Source organism: Rhamphochromis longiceps, linkage group LG10 (genome assembly GCF_057381845.1).
Source record: "Rhamphochromis longiceps isolate RC_006_pf linkage group LG10, R_longiceps_female_GT1.1, whole genome shotgun sequence".
Lineage (NCBI taxonomy): Eukaryota > Metazoa > Chordata > Actinopteri > Cichliformes > Cichlidae > Rhamphochromis > Rhamphochromis longiceps.
This window is the reverse complement of record NC_140566.1, coordinates 27980649-28006594: the sequence shown is the minus strand read 5'-3', so window position 1 is coordinate 28006594 and position 25946 is coordinate 27980649. Positions and strand designations below refer to the sequence as shown.

The following is a 25946-nucleotide window of genomic DNA, read 5'->3' as shown; positions in this document are numbered from 1 at the left end:
TGCTACAGGCACATATAAGATTAAAGAAATCAAAGAAAAATAATCTGGTCATCAAACCCCGAGCAGTGCTATTTCTTTAAACTAAGTGGTTGTGCTAATTTATAATTATTAGTTATAATGGGTTTTTTTTATTTGTAACACATTCATAAACTCTCTGAAGCATTTTCATGTCTTATAAAACCAGCACAAGTTGGCTGTAAAACATAAATCCATACCATAAAAGGCATTAAATTTATAGATCACAAGTAAAGCATTAGAATTCATTTAGCATCTGTTTACCATTCTGTAAAACTGTAGCTTTTGTCACCATTGCCACGACTGCTTTCTTTTCCGTAGTGAGTGTGTTTTACATGTCTTTTTTCTGCTGCCATGAATTCTAAATCGAGTATTTTTACTGGTAGCCTTGATTAAAGCTGCTAGAAATGTGGAGAAGAGCTTCAAGGATGAAAGGAAATACTGCCATTCGTGACAAGATATAATGGCCATATCCAACTGACTGATACCGTTCTGTCCTTTAGACTTTTCAACAGAGCTTGGAGTTTTTATTATACCGCACATACTTAAAAATCAGTGCTGCTTTTTACAAGCAGATTCCTGTTGGATTCAATTTAGACTGTTGTAAAAGTGAACGTTTTACTCACATACAGCTGATTATATGCAGTATTTACATCTTGGCTGTTTCATCTTGCAGATATTTTGGGTCATTATTGTGCTGTTTGATGAATCCTACATCACCCAGAATGTCTTCTTTTGTTTCATCTGTTTTTCTCCCCATTGAGTATCCAGTACTACTTTCTGCACTACCTAATAATGCATCACATGTGTAGTAAAGGAGTTTGTTCCACGGGTTTGTCAGTCATCTGCATAAATTTGGCCAACCATAAGAGTTGTTTTCTTTAACTTGTCAGATTCAGTTTATTTCCACTGAGTAATTTCAGTAAACCTTTGACAATCTGCTTATCTGTTTCAAGTATCCTCACTCCCCTGTCTATTCCTTCAGATACTCCAAAGATCCTGGGTTCGGTGACAGTATATACATGGGAGGGAAACCCGGCCAACATCAGTTGTGAGGTGGAGGCTCATCCCGGAGCCTCGGTGGTTTGGTTCAGAGACGGCTTCCAGCTGCCCACTGCCAACAGCACTAATATGAAGATCTATAACACACCATCTGTCAGCTACCTTGAGGTGTGCTGCATCTGTCTTCTTAATGCTGATTTCTACTGCCATAAAGAGGCACAAAATACACAAACATGCTCTGTATATTTGACATAGTTTGGCAGATTACTTAGAACGCAGCTCCGTTTTTTTTATTGTTTTTGAGAAGTATCCAAAAACGCACACACAAAAAAACAGAGTCGTAGCTCACAAAAGGCTTTCTGTTTGTTACACAAGAATGAATTGTGGCTAATATAAGCCACTGTTTTAGTGAGATTAAAGAGTAACGTGAAAGATTGCATTAAAAGCTAACAAGTAGTTCCAGACCAACTTTAAATGGACTATAATTATAGGCCTAGTGTTGAGCACACTCAACTGCTAGACACTGTGTTAATGAACCAATGGGTAATGATTAAAATCAAGAAATCTGTGCATCTGCATAACAACCAGGCTCCAGATCTAACACAAATGCTAAATAGCAGAAAAGCATTAAGTGAGACTACACCCTAATGATCTACACTGTGTTTAAGTTCGTCATGCATATAGTCAGAGTCTTTTTTTCTTTCTTTTTTTTTTGTGTTCACATCCAAAAACTTGAGACATAACCTGATATTTCTCGGTGTTTTTGTCTCTTTTTGTTTCTTTTTGTCTTTCAGATTACCCCTGATTCTCAAAACGACTTTGGCAGTTACAACTGCACAGCGACCAATGTGATGGGTTCTGAATCCAAGGAATTCCTTCTTATCCAAGCAGGTTTGTTAACCAGAAATTACTCCCATTTAGGTGAAATTTTTAGTGTCTTGGGGAAACAAAAGAAACACTCTAAATAATGAAATGACGAGACTTCACGTTTCCAGGCTGGCCAGTGTCTTTTATGCAGAAGTGAAATAAGAACTTCACAAACCACTGCCATGGACTGAATTTTAGAGTCATATTCCCAATATGGATCTAACCACCTAAAAACAAATGGTTTGACAACTCACCAGTAAAACCAAGAGAAAGGTCGATCAGTTTAGCAGTAAAAACGTAAAAGTAATTTCTGAATGCAATCAGAAGCTACTTTAGGAAGCAAAGGTATAAAAAAATCTCCATCAGAAGTTCTAGCAGAGCAGGAACAAATGGAACCACTGCTGTATGCAAGACAAGTGGTAATGAATGAGAAGTATGAATGAAAGATTTAGAATTTATGATGAACTAATTTATCTGCTTTGTCTGTATTTAGAGCAACAGTGCGCAGATCTGAAGCATCTACTTGTGAAAGTGTAGTCAGGATGGTGTGAATTGACTTCAGATGATTAAAAGACTTCTAGCAAAGATATGCGTGTATTGCCTGGATACAAATGAAAAGTGGCATTGTGTTTGTGTATGAGGAAGCACAAAGGCATCCTGCAGTATAAATAGGGAAGAAAAACAAACCAGGACTTGGAGACACTCAGAGCACAGGCTAGACAGGCAATGGAAGAAAATTGAAATCACAGCGGAACTGCCCTTTAAGTCTTATTTTCTCGCGTTAGCTTCATTTGGTATGCAAATTGCTTTGGACCCATTAGAAGTAGAAGGTCGCTCAGGACCTTGTCTAAATGCAGGGTGGTCAAATTAATTATGGTAACACCCTGTGCTGACATTGTGTAATATCCTGTAGGCTTTTTGAAGTATTTTTTGTAATTTGCTGCATAACTCGTCTGTATGCCTAAAGTGACTGCTTCCAAACAGAGTTATCCTAAAAAGAACCCTGTAAATAAGTCTCCACACCTTTTCTCTGCAATTATGTCCGTGAGAACATTTTTGCATGTAATGTGAGGCAAAGAGCTCGACCAAACGAAGCTATTTGAGACACGGTACTCAGTCCAGAAAAGGCATCATTAAAGAAATCATTGGGTAAGCAGATCCAGGACGCGTGCAGACATATGCAGATGAGCTTATAATTAGTTTAATCCCTCTTGACAGTGACATAGTCATCCCAGTTTGCTTTTTTTTTTAATTATCAGCAGATTGATATCAAAGAAGATTAACGTGCTTCAGCCTCGCTAGTGAACCTGTTTCATTGCAATGTTCATTACACCAAACAAATGAATTAATAATAACGTGGAATAATTGTTTAAACACATATCTTAATCATGATTTTAGTATGTGGCGGCAAATGTCAGCAAAGTCAAAAGACTTCATCCCCCTGGATCCATGTGGGTTTATTTCCAGTAAGGCGATACTCTGTGCATTGACCTGATCATTTTTCTGTATCTAGATGTTTTACCTTGACATGAACATGCAACAAAAAGGCTAGAATAAAAGAAACTGTCACTTTTTAACCAGTGATTTACATGGGACACAAATAATAGACCAGTGTACCACAGAACTAATATACTGATTAGCATCGTAAAGGCTGAAAGATTAAAAACAGAATGACATCGTCCACAGAGGAAAGTTTCATTTTGTTATTAAATCAATCCCAGGGATGAGCTGAAGTTGTACTGTCCCTGCAAACTTTGAGTACCGGGCACACAGTTAGCACGGCTGCAACTTGGTGTCATAATTGTTAATTAATGAATGTGAAGCATTTTCTCTTAAGTTTGATAAAAAAGCCTCGCAAATGAAAACAGTTAATGCTGATGATGTCAGTGAGGACCTTTGTCATAGTACTCACAGAGGTGGGTGTGATTGTTATCTCAAGTGAGGACTGAAATTGCACTGTGGTAAATACCATCCTATGTTTAGCCACAACGTGAGCACTTTTCCAGCATGGTAACATTTTTGTAGTAAGCTGAAATGAGTTTCATGAAAAGAGGGAGAGAGAGAGAGGATAGAGATGCAAATACAGCCAGAAATATAAAACCGCTATGATAAGAGCTGCTGCTGCTGCTGCTAGATTTCAAATTAGTCGATTGAAGAAGAGTTTATGAAGCTCTGAAACCTATTTTAAATTAATCAAACCGATTCCTAACATTAAATATTAGTCCTTTTTTTGTTGTTTTTCTTTTTCCCCACACTGCAGCAGAGCAAAGAACATAGTGTGCACAATGGAAGCTAAAAGCAGTTTATGAAAAGCTGTAATTTTTTTTTGCTTTTTAAAAAGCTTTTGAAAACTGAAAAAAGTATTAACACATTATTTTCCCTGCTTGCCGTTGCAGAGGTGCCGTCATCGCCTGTAATTCAACAAGTGGAGCCTTTCTCAAGCACAGCAGTGGTAAAGTTTGAGGAGCCTGATTCAATGGGTGGAGTGCCAATTATCAAGTATAGAGTGGAATGGCGTTTGCCTGGCCAGGACTGGACTGGCAAGGAGGAAGATGTTGAGGATGGTGAGTCGGTCATAACGCAAACTAAATTTGCTGGATTATCCCTCCTTGTGTATAACAAGCACATGTAGAAGTGGTAGCCTTTACAAAAAATGCCATTATGGAAGTTTAGGGCTCGTATAGCCTCATTTAGCCATTAGCAGGAGATTGAAAATGACTGCTGGGACAAAGATTTCTCTGTATGATTTAGGTTTGCTATGATTCCTGAGTAGTCATCTCTTCCATACATTTCCCCTTAGAGCCCTGAAAAACATACTTTCAGTGAAGCGCAGTGGATGGAAGGGTTGTTATTTACCACTTTCCGTGTCGGCATCAGCTGCATCATCCACACCTTAGTACCACTTAGGCCACTTTAATTCTTAGCATCCAACTGATGCATCATACTTTAAGAGCCATCCTGAAGGGGAGGACTCTAGAGTCCATCTTTGTCAGCAAATCTATGGAATTATTCATTTCTGCCGTTAGGTAAAAAAGGCTCAAGGCTTGAGATTTTCTTGTTAATCATAATATTTAAACATTAAATTCCAGGGTAATCCACTGTAAAGTTTGCGGTGCAAAGAGAAACGCAGCACAGCGTTTCAGCTCCGCGACTGTTATGTGTTTATGTCTAGTTCCTACATGCCGAAAACAGTTCTGCGACAACATTTAATCCAAACATGACAGTAGCTGATGTCAAGAAGAGATGTGGAACACAGTATAGCCTAAATGACAGTCAGCTCCGACACTGACAGGCCCTAGATAATATCCCCGTCCCGCTGAGGGTTTGTGGCTCCTGCAAATCTGGATGGTTTTCGTCCTGTCTGCCACATGGGATGTATCAGTCAGTGGCTGACAGGCTGTGCTGTCAGCTCGAGGCCCATGAGCCGCCTGACATGTGAGCGTGTACACAAAACGAAATGCATGGACCCACACGCAAACAGTCAGTGTTGTCAGAAATATTTCATACAGCTAGTTAAACCACTCTGTGTCTAATAAATCTGAGCGATTTTGAAACACACATGCTGTGAAAGGACCTTGCAAAACACATCGTATTTCCTAAGATACTTGTAATATCATTTTTTAAAGGTCTAGCTACTGAAGCTACAATATGCCATGAAGGGAGGCAGTATATTGTTACTGATACTGAATTATCAAGTGGCTGAACTGTGTCAATAAAAAGGCTTTTGTGTCTGTCACAGTACTGTGACCCAGAGCTGCCATCACATGTTTAAAAGCAGTACTGCCAGATATAGATACCACACCCATATCACTGTGGGTCCATGCTATATAGGTACTGATGCTGCTGTGTGCACACACATAAAACAGCCTTACTTCTGCACTGTGTAAATATTTCTGCATGTACTAACAGATCATATGTAGCTTCATGCATTGTGTATCCATATAGTCTGTAGTAATTTCTGTGTAAATATAAAATACTCACATTTGCTTTCCCATAATGCATAAAGTATACAGTGCAGAGTAGATCTTAATGGTAATCTACCTCAGTGCTTGACTGGTATTTCTCACTGATGTGTTTTTGATGGCAGTGGTTTTGGGGCCATGGAGCATTCAGTTCTATACATGAAAATACTCTTTTTCTTTTAGTGTTTTTGTCTTTAGTTTGGGATTTATTGAAGATATACGAGCTCGCACTATTGATAGGCTGATGTTACTGTGAATTCAAATAAGCATTAATTAAAAACACATCATTTTAGGACCTATTTCTAAAATCAGTGAGCATATCAAGTAATATTTCACATTATTTACCTACCTTTTGACTGAAAATTATTAATACTAATCGGTACCTGGATATTATACATTTTTATAATTAAATCTAATCACAAATCCTTAATACTAATAATCATTTTCTCAGATACCCAGTATCTGGATGTCCTTTTATATGTTTTTAACCAAATATTGAATTTTAGTCCTTACTGTTTATGGAAATAACAGTAAATTTTTCACATTGTACACGTAATTACAATATTAGTGCTGCAGTAATGTTGAAAGACACTGACTAAGATGCACCGAATTTAATAACGTTTTATTTGTGGAGAAAACCTTTTACATAAGCAGAGGCAACCAACATGCCCCCCCCCCCCCCCCCCCCCCCCCCCACAGGTATATTACTTTGAGCTGGCTGTAAAAATTTAATCTGACCATTAATGGACTCAGCAAAGACATCAGTTTTATGCTGCTGCTAAAAGCCCAGTTCTCAATTCATCTGCTCTAATGCTTGAAAGCTGTATTCATGCAGTTTCCCCGAGCAGCCTTATGCTCAGCTCTTTCTGCAAGTCCGTCTCACTGATACATAAGTTTGAGACATAAATGGTCACAGTAATGGAGAGATGTTTCTCAGTTGGTTTTCACAGCCTAAATTTGTTCTCATCCATGAAATTACTATTCTTTGTATAGCACACTGAGAGATCAGCCAACTCAGTTTTATAACAAATGTCAAGACCGTGAATGTGTATCGTGACTGAAATCTCAACTGTTCCTTGGAAGGAACAACGTGACTGTCAAAAGCAAATTTTAAACTTAAAAAAATCTTAAAACTGAGTTTTAGAAAGTAATAATTTTATAAGATGTATTACACTTCAATGTAGATTATTGAATATAGATTGTTGTTGTTGTTGGGAGATTATTGGTTATATCAATGGAATTTACCCTGAAAAATGGCATTTAAAGATCACTGCAATGGCCTTTAAAAAAAATAATACACCTGAGAGCTCTTGTATAACAATAGATCTTTGATTCCCCCCCAACAATAGAACCTGAAATATAAAATCCCAGAGCCCCTCTGCAATTACAATTTATGCCCTTCTTGGGATTTGTTTTTCACATATACAATTAAAATTAATAACCCCTCTATTGGTCATTGTGGTTGCTGTTTGTATGCAACTGAGTCATTGTTATAAACTCATTAAAATTGTAGTTCACCTGTGGGGTCCTGGCATCAAGTGTCAACAAAAAGCTTTCAGCATGGAATTACTGCCTCGGTTTTTTGTAGTTCCAAGGTTTCATGTAGGAAATATTCTTCTCCTAATATGGATCAGGCCACAGCAGGCATCCCGCTGAATCATTCTGAGCAACTTATAGGAGAAATACCCCATTTTTATTATATTGTGGTGAGCTTAAGCGAAAGGAGGAGACAGAGATCTCTACTTTGGGAAGCAGAGCAAAGTGTGAGTGTAAAAAACAAAATGAAAACAATCTTGAACGGGTGGACTAGTGCATTACTCTACTGCGGCCTATGAGAAGGTAAGTAGCACGCAGGCAGCCACACTGACCAACCTCACATAAATTGGTAAAAGCCAACATGATTGGGTCACATATGAAATGTTCCCAGAGTCTCAGTTCTGAATTCCTCGGGTCACTGTACACCTTTATGGAATAACACCACCTTGCCTCCAACAGACATGACTGGGATCACCATCACTAATTTGAAACCAGAAACTACATACGAGGTCAGGATGTCCGCCATCAATGGGAAAGGTGAAGGCGAGAGCAGCCAGGCCAGCACTTTCAAGACTGAGCCAGTCCGTAAGTACTCCCCTCGCTTCTTGCTCCTGCTCTAAGTGCTCCTCTGACCCAAATGCTTTGAACCTAATGCCGTAGCTCACTCCGCTGCCTCCCCGTGTCTAGCTGTGCCCAGATGCTTTCACCCTTACGTTCCTCTATTCTCATGCCAAGCCCCCAGCGCAATCCTTTTCCATCCAGGCCAGAAGAAACGATAACTCACGACGACGCCGTCACTCCATGATCCAACTTTGTTAATAGGGTTAACGATGCAATGTGTAACCTACCTCTCCTTCATCACCTAGCACTTTTATGTACCTCTTTTTTTGGTGAATGTTTGCAGCGTGTAAGTCTGAATGAACCCTCGTCTTCATAGCCCACAGCTCAGGTGATTTACTGAAAGCTTTCTGCAAAGTACGTGCACATTCTTAAAGCTGATTTATACTTCAGTGTGAAGGAGTGTTGTCTCTGTATTTATAGTTCAGTGACAGCATGCATTTTTAATGTAGCAGCCACACATCGAGTCCTGCTGAGAATTGTTTATATTTTCTGATAGTGATGGCAGAGCATGATGAATTACTGGATATTTTAGAAGGTCAAGAACATTTTCTATTTAACGGCGTTAAAGCGGGTTTGGTGGATATTCTGGACATATTTGTCATTGCCCTTGGTGCTTCCTATATATCACAGCTTAGTTAGTTAGACATATGGGGCAAACTTTACATCAAAGAGCAGGTATGTGACACTTGTCATCACCAGGATGTGTCGGCCTGACATGAAATGTGACTTTGAGTGTATTTTTGTCACACGCTTCTCACTGAAGTATAAATTGGGCCAGATAGTAGTGTAAATACGCGTACATTCTGCATTTTGATTCTCTTTCAAATCCAAATCATATAGCAAAAATGATCCAGTAACTGCTGTTTAACATGATAACAAGTGATTGCACATTGTAACATAGTAAAAAATAATAAGGATGTAAATTCACGGGAGAGGAAACAGAGCTTTTTATCAGTCAGCATTTCAAACCAAGGTCAGGAATAAATCTTTGTCTTATTTTGTGCCTGCCTTCATGTCACACTTCCATTTGTGTGCTTCTTCACCCCCCCCCCTTTAGAAATAGCTCCTCAGCATCCTCTTATTTTGCTTGCAGTAAAAAAAAAAAACAAATCTCTTCCCTGTGCTCATTATGCTTATTTTGGAAACCCTTTTAACTTGAAGTTCAGCTCAGACGTTACAAAAATTGACAAAAATTTGATGGAGGAATCATATTAGATGCTGTAATCAGTTTGTTATATTGCATCAGAGTGGGGGGAGGGGGGGATTATCAGCCGCAAATCCAGATTCCTTACCTTGATCGACACCTTGAAGTCATTAAAAGTATTTTCTACTGTAGTTGCTGATACAGTACCAGTATTATCAACTGTAAAACAGAGAGAAGCAGAACTTTGTGTGAACAGAATACTCAGTAAGGCACAATAGACAGTGGGTTAACGATTTGACAGGGCAGCTGGCCTCTTTCATTGATCATATTTCTCATTTCATTGTTTTTTTCTTCTCTTTGTTTTATTGTTTTCTCATCTGGTTTTTCATCTGTTCTCTCTTCCATTGGACTTCTCAGGGTATTCTGTCACAAGTAAGTTTCTGTCCTCCATGTCTTGGCTGCTTTATATTCGTCTGCATTTTGTCTCCATCCTCCCGTTGTATTTTACCCTCACCGTTCTCTGTGTTAAAAAAAATGAGTGGTTACTAAATGATGCTACAGCCAACTGGATGTAAGAACTGATCACACAGTGTTCCACAGAATCATCATCCAGTGCCCCAGAACTATGAATTTTCTTTTTCCCCCCAACCAATCAGCATTAGTTTCTTCTTCTTTTTTTTTTTCCTAATATAGCAAATGGAATACTTTTATGCAGTGTCAGGATCATTTTAGAGATATATGTGTGATGGTCTTAAAGAGCAGGTTGTTTTCTGCAACAGTCCTGCTTGTAATTCCTGTTTTTTTTAGTGTTTTTTGTCTCATAACGCCTTAAAGGTGTGGTTGTTTTTTTTTCTTTAAAAAAAAATTATGTACTTCTGCATTGCAGTAGTTCAGTCAGGGAATGTTATATAAGGAATATACTCTCTTCAGACTATGACGTCGCCTAAATTAAAGACTATATATAGTTGCATTATCCGACGATGTATGGAATCATTTCTGGTAATTATTTTAAAAACCAGGTGTCTTTGCATATATTTTACGTATATTCCAGTCTTCAACTGCCCCAGATCTTTTGGGTTCCCATTCTTTTGATATTAGATGTTTTCAGACACAGAGATTAATATCTGGAAAGTAAGAAAATAAAAAAACTACTAGTTTGCAGTAGATTACTGGAGGAGGGAGGAGTAGCTTTCTTTGAGAAAAGACTGTGCTTACTGTTACACAGGAAGAGGTTTTAATATCTCGTATAATACAGAGACCCAGAAGCTCAATGCATTGTATCTTCCTTAATAGAAAAATACACACATACACACACAGAAAAACATTTCACCAGTTCACTTTATCTACAACCTTTAGAAGAATGTTGAAAAGTGAAAAAATACAACCAAATACTGAAACACTGCAGTGCAAGTAAACTTCAGCAGAAAAGTTTCCAGCCAGAACTAAAAAGTAGTGAAAACAGCTCGACATGCTTGCCAATTACATTTCAACACAATAGTGTTGAAATGTAAATCGGATTTGAACCTAGGACCTTTTTGTCCTGAGGCAATAGTGCTAACCACCAGTGCCTCATATTAAGAAGGTCCAGGGTTTGAATCCACCAGTCTGCTGGGACTTTTTTGTGTGGAGTTTGCTTGTTCACCGTTTGGGTTCTTGAGTATTTTGGCTTCCTCCCACGGTCTAAGGACATTCTAAGTTGGCCGTAGTTGTGAATGTGATTGTGTGAATGGTTGTCGGTCTCTCTGTGTTCGCCCTGCGATAAATAGGCGACCTGTCCAGGGTGTACCCTGCCTCTCGCCCCAACGTACCCAGCTAATCGTGATTCTAAATTAGATAATCAGAAGAAAGATGGATAGATTTTCTGATTACATTTTCTTCAACACAGTGCACTGACTTCATAGTACCACTGTCAAAAGCTTCAGTTCCAGAAGCATGACTGGGAAATGTGCAGCTGTTTACATTGTGTGTATGTTTTCTGCCGTATAATACTTTTAGGGACAAATAAGTTGCGTCTTTTTAAAAGAGAGTTAAAGAGAAGAATTTAATTAACTTGGTGTAAAGAGTGTAATAGTGCTGTAGCGCCTAAGTGTTTGGGTGAGTGTGTGTGTCTGATTGTTGTGCTTATAATTTTGTTAAGCGAGTAATTGTATGTTGTTGCTGTAAACAAAACAAAAGGCAGTTGCCATAGGTATAGTAAGAAATCAATATGACATGTTACAGTCACTACTGTACAAACAAGAATGCAGCTTTTTCCTCAAAAGTCTTACAAGCGCTGCAAAATTTTGGTAAATCTGGCCATAATTTTACTTTCATAAGAACTTAATTTAATGCTACAGGCCTGAGCTTTCAAAAGATAAAGGAGCATAATTTCTGTCAACTTATAAGTTGTTCATTTCAGCCTTTTATGCATTCTAAATATCGAGGCGCTATAAGCAGCCACGGTCTTAAACCCAGGTGGGCTGTCAAGACCTGAGCCCAGTATTTCAGGCAAGAAAATTCTAAATCTGTTTGCAAATATCTAAAATGCATGTATGCATGCAATGTGGGAGGAACCTAGGAAACCACAGTTGTGAACCATTTGGCTTCAGTTGGATCAGTGGGAGGACATGAACAAACCTATTCCTGTAAACTGCCTAAATGTTATGATTCTTAGTGTATTTGCAGCCCACTAGTTTAGAATAGAATAGAATAGAATTCAACTTTATTGTCATTGCACATGCACAGGTACAGGGCAACGAAATGCAGTTTGCATCCATCCAGAAGTGCTTAGTGATATAGATATATTACAATATATATTAGCAATAATATAGATATGTAAGTATATTACAGAAATGGGTCTATTATGTTATAATGTACACGGTATGAAGTATGTTGTGAATATTCTATAACTATAAGTATGTACAGGCTGTAGTGAGTACAAGCTATGTACAGGATATGGACAGGATATAAATATGAAAAACTATACAGAATATGAAATAAATAACTTTACAGGAATCTGAGATATACAGCTATACAGAAATGGGAACTATGCAAGTTGTAAACAGTTGTAGGGTTAAAAATTATCGTATGTACAGAATGATTGTTTACACAGGGCTATACAGTAGTGCAGTTAAGGTAAGTGAGGGTGTGGATAATTTCTACAGAGGCTATATAAAGTGCTACAATATCTAACACTTGAAGAACTATGAGCTTTTTAAACTCTTAGATGAATAGCTGTCAGTGGTTGTCAGCAAGAAGAAATGATGTCTTAGCAAGCGCTCACATTTCCATTGCTGTTAAAGAGCAAAGATCTGAGCTTAGTGAGCATGTAAATGCTACTGGTTGGGCCAGAATTACACAGTAAGTTTTGTGTTCTTATAAGTGGCACAATGCACCCTGAGAGAACCAGTATATAATCAGTATGAAAATATCAAATGGAAATATAAAATTGCATTTATTCATATCATTTCATGTCCATATTAACACATTAGATTTGATTTAGATTTGTCAGTGATCCAGGCAAATTCTTTATGACCAAGAGACAAAAAGAAACAGTCCCATCCTTGAGGGGTTTTTTTTCTGTTGAGGACTCCAGCGCCTCTCATTTTGTTTTCACCATCTTTCAGTTTCATCAGAGATACCACCCCCTATTGCTGCCACCAGTATGGCCCGTAGTGAGTATGCCAGTCCAGCAGTGTGCGCTGTGTCTCTTTACCTCTCTTACCTGCTTGGCATTGCATCTAGTTTTCATTTATATTTGTTGTGGGTCATAGGAGGGCTCAGAATCCCTCTACAGAGTGAAAATTGACAAAGAAATCGAATAGCTTTGCTAATTGTCTCAAATACTTAAAAATTTAGATTTTTACTAACACTTAAAGGTTAACCATCTGACATAGTGTTGTGTTTGCAGAATTAACACAACTTGCCTGTTCATTAATATTCAAAATTAGATTCTTGAGACCGTTGTTGTGCAGTTGGAATATATGAGTTTGTTTTACCAGGCCTGCTTTATCTACTGAGCCGCTTACTTTGACAGGTGTAGAGGATACTTACTGTAGTTTAATTGCTATTTGTAGAGGTATCATGCTAACACCTTAGTATAAAGTTAGGTGGTTTATAGAAAACTCATACCACTACATCATACAAATTGTTTATGCTATTATTTGCTATAAACATTAAGGTAGTAGGGTCCATGCTAACACCTCATATTCTGTTTGTCATAACAGAATGCTGCAATTTCTATACTTTTACTGAGTAAAAACATTCGTAATTTAAGCAAATTCTAGTGTACTTACATATTTAGTTGATCTTAAAGTAGATTCAGTGAACATTTATTTTGCACCATTTTTTCTCCTAAAAACAAAGCTAAACATCAAATCAGCGTATGTTCAATGTGCCATTTGTTCACGCTAACGGGCATGGTATGGGCTCAAAATGTGGTCATAAATATTTTGTACTTGTAAATCGGTTTTGTACTTGTAAAAAAGATTTGTATGTGTAAAAAAATTTGTGTGTGCGTAAAAAAGATTTGTATGTGTAAAAAAGATTTGTGCGTGCGTAAAAAAGATTTGTATGTGTAAAAAAGATTTGTGTGTGCGTAAAAAAGATTTGTGTGTGTGTAAAAAAGATTTGTATGTGTAAAAAAGATTTGTGTGTGGACTTAGCCAAAAAAAACCCTGCAAGTTACAACTACGAATTTTGACCCTATTTTTCTTCCTTTCATCTGATTGGTGAATGTCATGTCAATCACAAATGTAACAATCCAATCAGAGAACAGATGGGTTTGGCTGTCGGAGGGGCGCTTTTTTTGAACTGCAGGTCTTTGAAGGGAATAAATGCCCTTTTACATGCCAACCCAGCGTTTTCCTTCATCACCACGAAGGAAAACAGTCTGTGGTCGTCCGAGTTTAGTGATTTTTGTGTCACAGGACTACGTGTTTAATACAGGGACTTCCACAGCCTTTTCAACAGCGCTGCGGACTGCGGGGTGGGGGCGGGCAGTGTTTTGGAAATGACAGTCTTCATTACAAAGGTTTCTTCGTTATGAATTAGCATACATGTTTTTATTGAACATTTGAAGAACTAGCAAAAAAACCAGAAACTCTTGTAGTTGACATAAAGTCAGAGATAAAAACGACAAGGAGCAGGTGCATCTAGTACAGGTAGAGCTGCTGCAAAAACCCACAGAGCCCAGCAGCCAGCAACAAATTCTGGATCCTTTGCTTTTAGTTAGCAGTTAGCATTAGCAGCACATCCTGGGTCCGATGTGAAAGGACTTTTATGCTGCTCGCTGTGACTCACAACAATGGTCCCGGGTCAGCCCTGACGTTGTGTTAAACTAATCCTAAAGTAATAATGGTATTTCTAACCACTGACATACCACAACTTTATCCTTTCAACAGCTGCTGAAAGTAAGGGGACCTAACTGCTATCGGATATTTATATAGAGATTACCCTTCAAGGACCTGCAGTTCAAAAAAGTGCCCCTCCGACAGCCAAACCCATCTGTTCTCTGATTGGATTGTTACATTTGTGATTGACATGACATTCACCAATCAGATGAAAGGAAGAAAAATAGGGTCAAAATTCGTAGTTGTAACTTGCAGGGGTTTTTTGGCTAAGTCCACATACAAATCTTTTTTACACACACACAAATCTTTTTTACACATACAAATCTTTTTTACGCACGCACAAATCTTTTTTACACATACAAATCTTTTTTACGCACGCACAAATCTTTTTTACACATACAAATCTTTTTTACGCACGCACAAATTTTTTTTACACATACAAATCTTTTTTACAAGTACAAAACCGATTTACAAGTACAAAATATTTATGACCACATTTTGAGCCCATAGCATGGCTGCTAATGACAAATGAAAGCTAATTTTCAGATGTATCTGTTTATTTGTAAAAAAATAAAATAAAAAAAAAAGCGTGCAAAAAAAGGGAAGGCAACCGCCCAAAAAATGATCAAACAATTTACTATTAAGATCTCACATACTGAGGAGCTATTAAAGTATTGAAAGCTATTTCTGGTTCTTACCCTGTTATCTGTTTAGGTGAGACACAGCATATAGTTAAGCTGATCTGACAGTTGTTAAAGTACAGTTTGGTTGGTCCCGCAGTGTTGTTACATTCACAGCTGAACGAACCATGAGGAGCCATTCTTTAAAATGACAGAAGGATATCTGTCTTTTCGGTGAATCTTTCAGTTGTTTCATCCACTCAATTTAATCACAACTTGTTTTCTCCCAGATCGCTCATGAGTTGAATCCTCCCCTTAGTGTGCATTCACTCCATTTCTCTCTGAAAAGCCAGACAGCAGCGTGTTAACAGCATCTCAAAATCATCCTTCATGTATTGACTGGCTACGCCAGAGCATGGATAGCCACTGCCAATTGTTCTTTATCTGACTGGGACTGAAAGCTGTGACTAAGTAGGAAGCAGAGACCAGGATTTTCTAATGAATGTTTTAAGGGAATGGACCAAAAATAACTTGCTCCTCCACAAATACTTTTTGTGAATACTTAGCCCGTTTTCTGAAAAACAAGAAAAAGGGAGATCGCTGACACTGATCAACAAAGCCCAAGCAGACCCGGGTTAAGGTTTTTAACGTCATTGTGTGCAGTAAAATTTTAACCAGTAGCACTGCTAAGTGACTAACCTGTCTGACTGCTTATTGCTGTCATTTGTGGTTTTCACAGACCTTAAAACGTCATTTTGGTTAACAGTGTGCAGTGTGTAAAGAAGCATAACATGTGTGTTTGGTCACTGGAGTATTTGCTGTAAGTGTAGTTGCTCCTTTTAAGTTCCTGATGTATGATGTGTCTGCTGTGTGAGATCTGTATGTCTCAATATTGTTCTTAACAAGTCTTTCCTTTTTGACACACCATTTTAATAACATTTGTCTAATGCAGTTGTGACTATTCATTAGCTTGAAATAGGATGCAGCTGATGGCAGTGTATCTGCTCAGTGCTTTTACAAATGCATTCCTCAGAACAAATGCCACATGTGCTTTTTTAGATTGTCGTAGAACTTATTTCTTCAGATTTTTCATGTGTTCCTATTGTTGTCTGCTGTGTTGTGTATCATACTTAGTTGGCATAGTTTTATTCCCAAAGCTGCAGAGTTTCCTCTGTTTTCATTTAAGCTCTATTGTTACCAAAAAAAACACAACAACAACTAAAATTGATTTGTATTGATTTTAAAATTGATTTTCTGTTCGACATGTCATTTATTTTCAAAGACAATCAGCCCTACTAGAATGGGTACAAGTTAAAATTCAGATCTGGCCAAATTGTTACCAAAATAAATAACAGAGGGAAAAAAATGCCAGAGGAAAAGCTGTCAACTGGATGCATGAGGCAATTCTGGGTGTATAGTTTTGGCTGAGTCTTCAATATCTTAATTAGTTTATTTGTTTGGTTATTTACTGATATTCTCAGTGTTGTTAACAGCCATAACTAAATATCCAGTACCTCATATATTCAATAACATATTTTTTATATGTTCAAAAACTTCTGTTTATCAATTTACGATTTGTTTTTGTTATTCTGTTTTGTCATTATGTCTTTAACATTCTTGTTTTTGTTTTTTTATTATTATTTTGACATGTTTTCATCATTTCAAAATGTTTTGTATGTTTCCCATATGCCCCCCACCTGTCCCTGCTACCCCCCACACTTTCCCTCTTTTTCTTCTTCTATGTTATCCTTTCAACCATTCATGTCCGTGGCATCATGTGACTTTGTCATGTGGCTCTTGCATGGTGCTGATGATGTCGTCTTCGCTGACCAACAGAAGGTAAATTTCCTTTGTTTAGTTCGAGACCATTACATCAGCAATAATCATGCGCAAGGCCTTTGTTAAATTAGGCTCATAGAAGAGGCATTAAAACATTTTCAGTTTTATTCATTTAGCCATTTGTTTCATCTACGAGCCATTATGTAATTAAGTAACAAACATTCACTAACCATGACTTTCATAATCAAAGCGATTACTAATAATAATAACCACAATGATTATTTTCCCTTGCATTTATAGAGTAACACCAAATTTACTCTTGGTGCCTTGAGTATTTGTGTGTGGGTGTGTGTGTACAGAACTTTGTAGAATGTGTGTGTGTGTGTGTGTGTGTGTGTGTGTGTGTGTGTGTGTGTGTGTGTGTGTGTGTGTGTGTGTGTGTGTGTGTACATATATGAGTACATATATGAGAGTGTGTGTATATATATATATATAAAAAAAAAAAAAAAAAAAAAACACCCAGCACGCCCCTGCGGGCGGTTTATCCTTCAAGCTCGGGTCCTCTACCAGAGGCCTGGGAGCTTGAGGGTCCTGCGCAGTATCTTAGCTGTTCCCAGGACTGCGCTCTTCTGGACAGAGATCTCCGATGTTATTCCCGGGATCTGCTGGACCCACTCGCCTAGCTTGGGAGTCACCGCACCTAGTGCTCCGATTACCACGGGGACCACCATTACCTTCACCCTCCACATCCTCTCGAGCTCTTCTCTGAGCCCTTGGTATTTCTCCAGCTTCTCGTGTTCCTTCTTCCTGATATTGCTGTCATTCGGAACCGCTACATCGATCACTACGGCCGTCTTCTTCTGTTTGTCTACCACCACTATGTCCGGTTGGTTAGCCACCACCATTTTGTCCGTCTGTATCTGGAAGTCCCACAGGATCTTAGCTCGGTCATTCTCCACCACCCTTGGGGGCATCTCCCACTTTGACCTCGGGACTTCCAGGTTATACTCGGCACAGATGTTCCTGTACACTATGCCGGCCACTTGGTTATGGCGTTCCATGTATGCCTTGCCTGCTAGCATCTTGCACCCTGCTGTTATGTGCTGGATTGTCTCTGGGGCATCTTTACACAGCCTGCACCTGGGGTCTTGCCTGGTGTGATAGACCCCAGCCTCTATGGATCTTGTACTCAGAGCTTGTTCTTGTGCTGCCATGATTAGTGCCTCTGTGCTGTCTTTCAGTCCAGCTTTGTCCAGCCACTGGTAGGATTTCTGGATATCAGCCACCTCCTCTATCTGCCGGTGGTACATACCGTGCAGGGGCCTGTCCTTCCATGATGGTTCCTCGTCTCCCTCCTCTTTCTTGGGTTTCTGCTGCCTGAGGTATTCACTGAGCACTCGGTCAGTTGGGGCCATCTTCCCAATGTATTCTTGGATGTTCCTTGTCTCATCCTGGACTGTGGTGCTGACACTCACCAGTCCCCGGCCCCCTTCCTTCCGCTTAGCGTACAGCCTCAGGGTGCTGGACTTGGGGTGAAACCCTCCATGCATATATATATATATATATATATATATATATATATATATATATATATATATGATGCCTGTCAGGCATCATATCGGCTAAGATGAACAGGCACATGGGTCAATACATGAGCGGGACACAGAAAGGAATTGGCAAGAATACCAGAGGCGCAAAACACCAGCTACTGGTAGACAGAACAATCAGCCGAGACTGCAAGACCAGACTGACAAACCTGTGCACTGCCTGGATTGATTACAAGAAGGCCTATGACTCAATGCCCCACAGCTGGATACTGGAATGCCTAGAATTGTACAAGATCAATGGGACCCTAAGAGCCTTCATCAGGAACTCAATGGGGATGTGGCGTACAACACTAGAGGCCAACTCCAAGCCCATAGCACAAGTCACCATCAAGTGCGGGATCTACCAAGGAGATGCTCTGTCCCCACTGCTGTTCTGCATAGGCCTGAACCCCCTCAGTGAGATCATTAACAAGACTGGCTATGGATACCAACTACGGAACGGAGCAGTTGTCAGCCACCTCCTGTACATGGATGACATCAAGCTGTATGCCAAGAGTGAACGAGACATCGATTCACTGATCCACACTACCAGGCTATACAGCAATGACATTGGAATGTCGTTCGGACTGGAGAAGTGTAGTCGGATGGTATCAAAGAGAGGGAAGGTAGTCAGAACTGAGGGGATTGAACTACCAGAAGGCAACATTGCAGACATAGAGGACAGTTACAAGTACCTGGGGATCCCGCAGGCAAATGGGAACCATGAAGAGGCCGCTAGAAAGGCTGCAACCACCAAGTACCTGCAGAGGGTCAGGCAAGTCCTGAGGAGTCAGCTGAATGGTAAGAACAAGATCCGGGCCATCAACACGTACGCTCTACCCGTGATCAGGTACCCTGCTGGGGTAATAGGCTGGCCAAAGGAGGAGATAGAAGCCACTGACATAAAGACAAGAAAGCTCCTTACCATGCATGGAGGGTTTCACCCCAAGTCCAGCACCCTGAGGCTGTACGCTAAGCGGAAGGAAGGGGGCCGGGGACTGGTGAGTGTCAGCACCACAGTCCAGGATGAGACAAGGAACATCCAAGAATACATTGGGAAGATGGCCCCAACTGACCGAGTGCTCAGTGAATACCTCAGGCAGCAGAAACCCAAGAAAGAGGAGGGAGACGAGGAACCATCATGGAAGGACAGGCCCCTGCACGGTATGTACCACCGGCAGATAGAGGAGGTGGCTGATATCCAGAAATCCTACCAGTGGCTGGACAAAGCTGGACTGAAAGACAGCACAGAGGCACTAATCATGGCAGCACAAGAACAAGCTCTGAGTACAAGATCCATAGAGGCTGGGGTCTATCACACCAGGCAAGACCCCAGGTGCAGGCTGTGTAAAGATGCCCCAGAGACAATCCAGCACATAACAGCAGGGTGCAAGATGCTAGCAGGCAAGGCATACATGGAACGCCATAACCAAGTGGCCGGCATAGTGTACAGGAACATCTGTGCCGAGTATAACCTGGAAGTCCCGAGGTCAAAATGGGAGATGCCCCCAAGGGTGGTGGAGAATGACCGAGCTAAGATCCTGTGGGACTTCCAGATACAGACGGACAAAATGGTGGTGGCTAACCAACCGGACATAGTGGTGGTAGACAAACAGAAGAAGACGGCCGTAGTGATCGATGTAGCGGTTCCGAATGACAGCAATATCAGGAAGAAGGAACACGAGAAGCTGGAGAAATACCAAGGGCTCAGAGAAGAGCTCGAGAGGATGTGGAGGGTGAAGGTAACGGTGGTCCCCGTGGTAATCGGAGTACTAGGTGCGGTGACTCCCAAGCTAGGCGAGTGGGTCCAGCAGATCCCGGGAACAACATCGGAGATCTCTGTCCAGAAGAGCGCAGTCCTGGGAACAGCTAAGATACTGCGCAGGACCCTCAAGCTCCCAGGCCTCTGGTAGAGGACCCGAGCTTGAAGGATAAACCGCCCGCAGGGGCGTGCTGGGTGTTTTTTATATATATGTATAGCTGAAGCTGAGCTTCAACTAAGCTAAAATTAACACCACAAACAACACTAATCTTCATAGAGCCAGCAATGCAAGAGTGATGTAAGTTTGAAGAATTAACATGTAGAATTTAGTTTTTTTCTCTGTAGTGCCAAATCACAGCACAACAGTCATCTTAAAGCACAATAAAACAGAGAAAATAGACAAAAGATTTTATACACACGCTAAATTGATGCATAAGATCAGGTTCAGATCTGTTAAACGCACTTAAACAGCCTATATCCTTAACTTGGATCAATAAGTAGACCACTGCGTAATAAATAATGACACGATTGTGATATTTTCTCTTTCTGTAAGTGTAAATAACTACATTCTGAATGTGAAACATTCACATTTACAAAACAGTCACAGCTTGAAATGTCTTTTGAAAAAAGTCAGTGCGTTTTCAACAATGCATGTTAAAATTTGTAGATAACGGTGGGCCATTACAGGCGCAAAATCATTCCACACCCAGTATTCTGGAAATAAAACTATAATAGCGTTTTACTTATTCCATTCAAACAGCAAGCTGCAGAAGTGCTCACATTTTTAAACTTTGCAGACAGTTTCGCTCCTGTGTAGTAATCCTGGTACAACTGCATCAGTAATACCAGTGCATTTTAGCAACAAATTCAAGATATTAGTGCAATTTTTAAACTTTGCAAAGCCATTGTGCAAATTTTCCAGCTATGTCTGACACCTAGGCACTATTGGATGTGCTGCAGAGCAAAGTGCTACTGGATGCATATGCTTAATTTCATCTTTCTTTTTAAACATAATTTTTGAGTTCTCACCCTGGTTAACATAGAAGTTATGACTATACTTATGACTAATTAGAAAAATCTTTAACAAAGTCACACATAATTGTGTCATATTATGTTTCATGTAAAATGTGTTGTTGTTAACATGATTTGCCTTTAATATGGCCAAATGCCTTCACAGATAGCATTGCAAAGCATTTTTTAAACCCCACTTTTCCGGTTTTGTAACAAACCATTTCATTATGAATTCTTTTTAAACATCATACGAGCAGCCCCACAAAGTGCCACTAACCACAATTTGCATTGCATGCATTGTTAAATATAGTCACCCACAAGGCTAATGTTTCATATTCTTCCCCTGGAGAGCTACATAGCTCACACTGTTTTACCGGTTGGACTCACAACAATCCTTTGCATTACTGCAGCATGCAAGTTTACTTCCTTTTTCTTGTTGCATCCTCTTTCTTGTTGTTCAGCTGTTCTTAAAGAAAATGTCTGTCCTACCTGCATGTCTCTGTATCTTTGATGTAATGTCTTTCTAGTAGTTTGCATATGCAGAAGTGCTAACATTGGGTACATCTTTTTAGTATTGGGAAGTCATTGAGACGATTGGGCAATGTTAAAAACATTTATCTTTTTTTTTTTTCATTTGACCTGAACAAAGACTCCAACTTTGAGACATTTACTATTTTCAAAATTCACCTTTCTTTTGTATAATTCATACTGTTAATAATCGCTCACATACAGCACTTATGAGATGATTTTCCTTTATGATCTATGAACTCGTAAAACTTAAATGAATTTCTTTATTCTACAGAATGTTTTTAATAACTTTGTTGTATACTGTCTTTGTGATTAGCTTGGGCTGCATGTGGAACCACACCATCCACATGCATGTTAGGCCATGGGTGGTGTTTCACACGATACCCTTCTGAATTTACAGCAGTGGGCCAAATTTCAAGCTTTGCATGTGTAGTTTTTTTCATTCTAATCTTCCACTTTCTCTGTTTTAGCCTTCAGAAATATTCACCTAACCCAGAATGATGCAATGCTGAATGTATCAATGTCTGCCTGTCACAGAGTTACTACTGCTGTAACTAATACCGTCTGATTCACTTTCAGCCTGTGTCATGCTCACTTCTGCCTGGTGGGATGCAGTTTTTAGAAAGTGTGCTTATTTGATTACTTCAAGAAAAAGTGCCTTCATGCATATTCATTTAATTAACTACAACCACTAACACTGATGTTTGAAATGTTAAATACTGAATACGTGACTTTTTTTTTCTTGTGACTATCACAAAATGTATATATATATATAAAATGTGTGTGTGTGTATATATATATATATATATATATATATATATATATATATATATATATATATGGAGAGAGAGAGAGAGAGATTGAGAGAGAGAGAGAGAGAGAGAGAGAGAGAGAGAGAGAGATATTTTTTGGTTTAACTCCTTATTGAATTTCTATCAGTAGCATGCATGTAGAAATTGCAGCACCACTGAGCCTTTCTGTTACCTGCTGGTGTGGCTGTTACTTTTAAGATTGTTAGCACAGGGCAAAGATTATAGCATCACAAGGTAGGGGATTTAATAACATATTAACAAGGCTAACTGTGTGTAACCAATATGCACATAATTGATGAGTTTGGGTTGTTAGTCTCCACCCTTATTGCCTTAACAGTGCCACGAAGAGCTACAGCACACACACACACACACGCAAAAAACACATTGACCTCCTTTCGCACAAGACTATGTAAATGTTATTAAAAGTAATAGAGGAACATGTCCAATCAAGGCCTACAGGCTCATTATCCAGCGACCCAGCAGTCATTACTCAGGAGGACAGAGCAGATAATGAGGGCCTCAAGGAGAACAACACCTCCGCCTGTGGTTCTGAGGCAGCCACGTTGACCTCTGTTGCTTCTAGTCGTCCTGGAAGTAATATTCCACCTAAAGTCTGTCTTTAATTATCAGATACTCTTCTCATGGAGGTTATATTTCTTTCAGTGGGTCCTCCAAACTTAACACATAGATGTACTATTTTGCAAATCTTTTGATGGGTGTTCCAAAATTGTTGCAATTTTGTGTGCCCCCTGATCTGGCACTGCTGTGGTTAAAGTTTAAGTTTAGGCACAAAAACGAATGGCTTGGGTTAAACAAATAGTTCAAGGGTAATGAAAGATTTTGGTTGTTGAGAAATTAACATTAACTAAAACTTACTAACCAAGTTATTATTTGAGGTGAAGGCTTGAAAATTATTAATGTTATTGATCTGCTCCTGGTAGACACTGGTGAAAAAAATGTGTCTATTGTAGCGCAGTTTTCTTTTCTTTTAAGATAAAAAATTTCAGACATGTTAATTAATGTAGGCAGTTGGTTTTTAAAGGTAAACATGTGTTGATGCAGTAACCACCGTTTGTCATCTAATCATCATTCCTTGGTTTCCTGTTTAGGGGAACCCAGTGCTCCCAAACTGCAGGCCAAGGTGCACAGCCCGGGCAATTCTCTTAAGATCAACTGGATCACGCAAGATAACGGTGGTTCCAAGATTAAACATTACCTGATCAGATACAAGGCTGTGAGTATTTCTGGCAATGGGGGTAACTTTTTGCATTTGATATAAAAACAAAAACAACATAAAAAAAATAATAGCAGTTACAATAAAGTAGTCAAATCTGGCTACGGCTTTGAGCAGGGGTAAATCTACTGGAATCTGTCAAAATATGTGCCTGCTAATGACTCCAAAGCATTTTAAGCCACCTCATCATCCAAGTCATTTCCCCCTTTCAATTTGTATCTTCTACCTCTTTGGAATTAACAGTTGTCACTAGGAAGAAAGGGTGACTGTAATTAGACCAACCAACCCTTACAGCAGACTAGTTTTCCTGCAGTGGTGGTAATATAAAGTTATGTTCTCATGCAGCACTTGTCCACTGAATTATAACTATGTATTCAAAAAGAGTCATTACTAACCTGATGGAAAAGATAAATGCTTAAACACCACTTTCATTTATTCTTATAAGATCTACTTGTGTACAATTTGTGCATAATAATTGGTGAGTACTTTATACATTTCATTATTTTCTTGTTTTTCCCTCATTATTAACTGTTTCGGACCAGGTTAATCTCTTTGGAACGGAAAAACATGTTGAGAAAGAACATGTACTGCTTTTATGTCAGCTCAAGAACAGTTTGAGAAATCGAGACATTTGTAGATGATCTAAAATGAGCTTTTCCTTTGAGAGTGTTGAATTGTTCCTTTCTAAATCCATTTCTCAGAAGCGTGTATCTGACTGGAAACCAGAGCTCCGCCTTCCCAGTGACAGTACCTATATCGTCCTGAACAGCCTGGAATGGAACACGGAGTATGAGGTTCATGTGGTGGCAGAGAATGAGCAGGGCAAATCTAAGCCTGGCATCCTCACCTTCAAGACAGATACAGAGCCCACAACTGTCCCAGGTACTGTTCCCATCATACCTACCCTAAGCATCCACACACACCAGCCACAGTGCACATAGGCTTCTACCGTGACCAGAAAATCTATTATTTGGATCTTTGACTTTTGCTAGGTGCTTATTCAAAGCTTGCTGGCTGCAGGGTCGGTCATGAATAATCTATCTCTGTCTGTCGCATGGCAGAGGTGTATTGTTTTTACTGTTTTCATATCTGGTAACCAAAAGGAAATGCACGATGCAATCCCCATTGATGCGTAAAGCAAAGACTCTATTATAAGCCGAGGGGCACGTAGTGGTGTGGCCTATACAGAGTGTTTGAAATGAGCACAAACTCTAAATTTCATTCCCATTGGAAATGTGTTATTTTCTATTGTGAAAATATTTGCATATGTTTCAGTAAATCACACATTTTTCATTTTGGGGGGAAATTTTAAAGAAAAAGTGAACCTGGTGCTAGACGTTTGCACAGTAGTGTAACTGTAAGGTTTATAATCCAGGCATTATATATAATATCACACAAAGACTTGATCTAATGGTGTATTTTGAAGAGCTACTTTTTGGGAGTTGGGGATTTTTTAAAATGAGATTTACATTTAAGGAACTAAACTAACTTGCCCACAAAGTTTACTATAGTAGATAACCTTAAAATGCCCAGTGCAACTAATCTAACATTGTTCTACAATAGTTAATAAGCACAGGCTTTGTCCTTGTAGGCCAAAATGGGTTTTTAAATGATAAACCAACCACTGAACATGGCATGTGTGCACCAAAAGTTTGATGTCAGTAGAAATACACAAGTGACTGCAAGCTGGGTCATTTGAAATCTATTTTCATTTTACCCCCAGCCTACGCTCTTTGTTTCTAGTTCTCAGTCAGTGCCACACTTTTGTTTTCTTTAATAATGTCATCTCCACTAAATCCTCTTTTCCTGAAGGAATGAATTTCTATGCACAGAGCACCTTTTTAAAACACTGCACTCGCTTCAAAAAATGTTGAAGCCCAGGCAGCACAAGATCAAAAGTAGCTAATGAGTCCATATGACATGCAGAGGCATCCTCACTGCATTTCTCCTTGGATATCCGGCTCCTCCAAGTCTCATTACTTCTTATGAGGTGACTTCAACTCCTCAATCTTAATGTCCAATGATGTGAGAACAGACTACAGTCAGACCCAGAGAAAACAGAGTTTTGTCCATTTATTCCCAAATACATCGTCTACACAGGTGGTCACGGTCGGCCTTTGCTCTGTTGCTGTGTTGT

At 39.3% G+C, this 25946-nt stretch overlaps 1 protein-coding gene across 5 annotated transcripts in view; it reads left to right on the top strand.

Annotated features, from left to right (window-relative positions):
• ncam1a (neural cell adhesion molecule 1a) overlaps positions 1 to 25946 on the top strand; it is a 285702-nt gene that overhangs the window by 218262 nt on the left and 41494 nt on the right. For 4 of the 5 annotated variants that reach the window (XM_085421212.1, XM_085421213.1, XM_085421215.1 and 1 more), the window contains 6 exons: positions 1001 to 1185; positions 1812 to 1908; positions 4281 to 4448; positions 7842 to 7967; positions 23685 to 23809; positions 24511 to 24691. In XM_085421212.1, coding sequence (XP_085277338.1) covers positions 1001 to 1185; positions 1812 to 1908; positions 4281 to 4448; positions 7842 to 7967; positions 23685 to 23809; positions 24511 to 24691 — 882 coding nt within the window. Of the gene's footprint in view, positions 1 to 1000; positions 1186 to 1811; positions 1909 to 4280; positions 4449 to 7841; positions 7968 to 9564; positions 9580 to 12752; positions 12801 to 16933; positions 16937 to 23684; positions 23810 to 24510; positions 24692 to 25946 lie in introns of all 5 variants that reach the window. The other variant, XM_085421216.1, reaches the window with a different exon arrangement.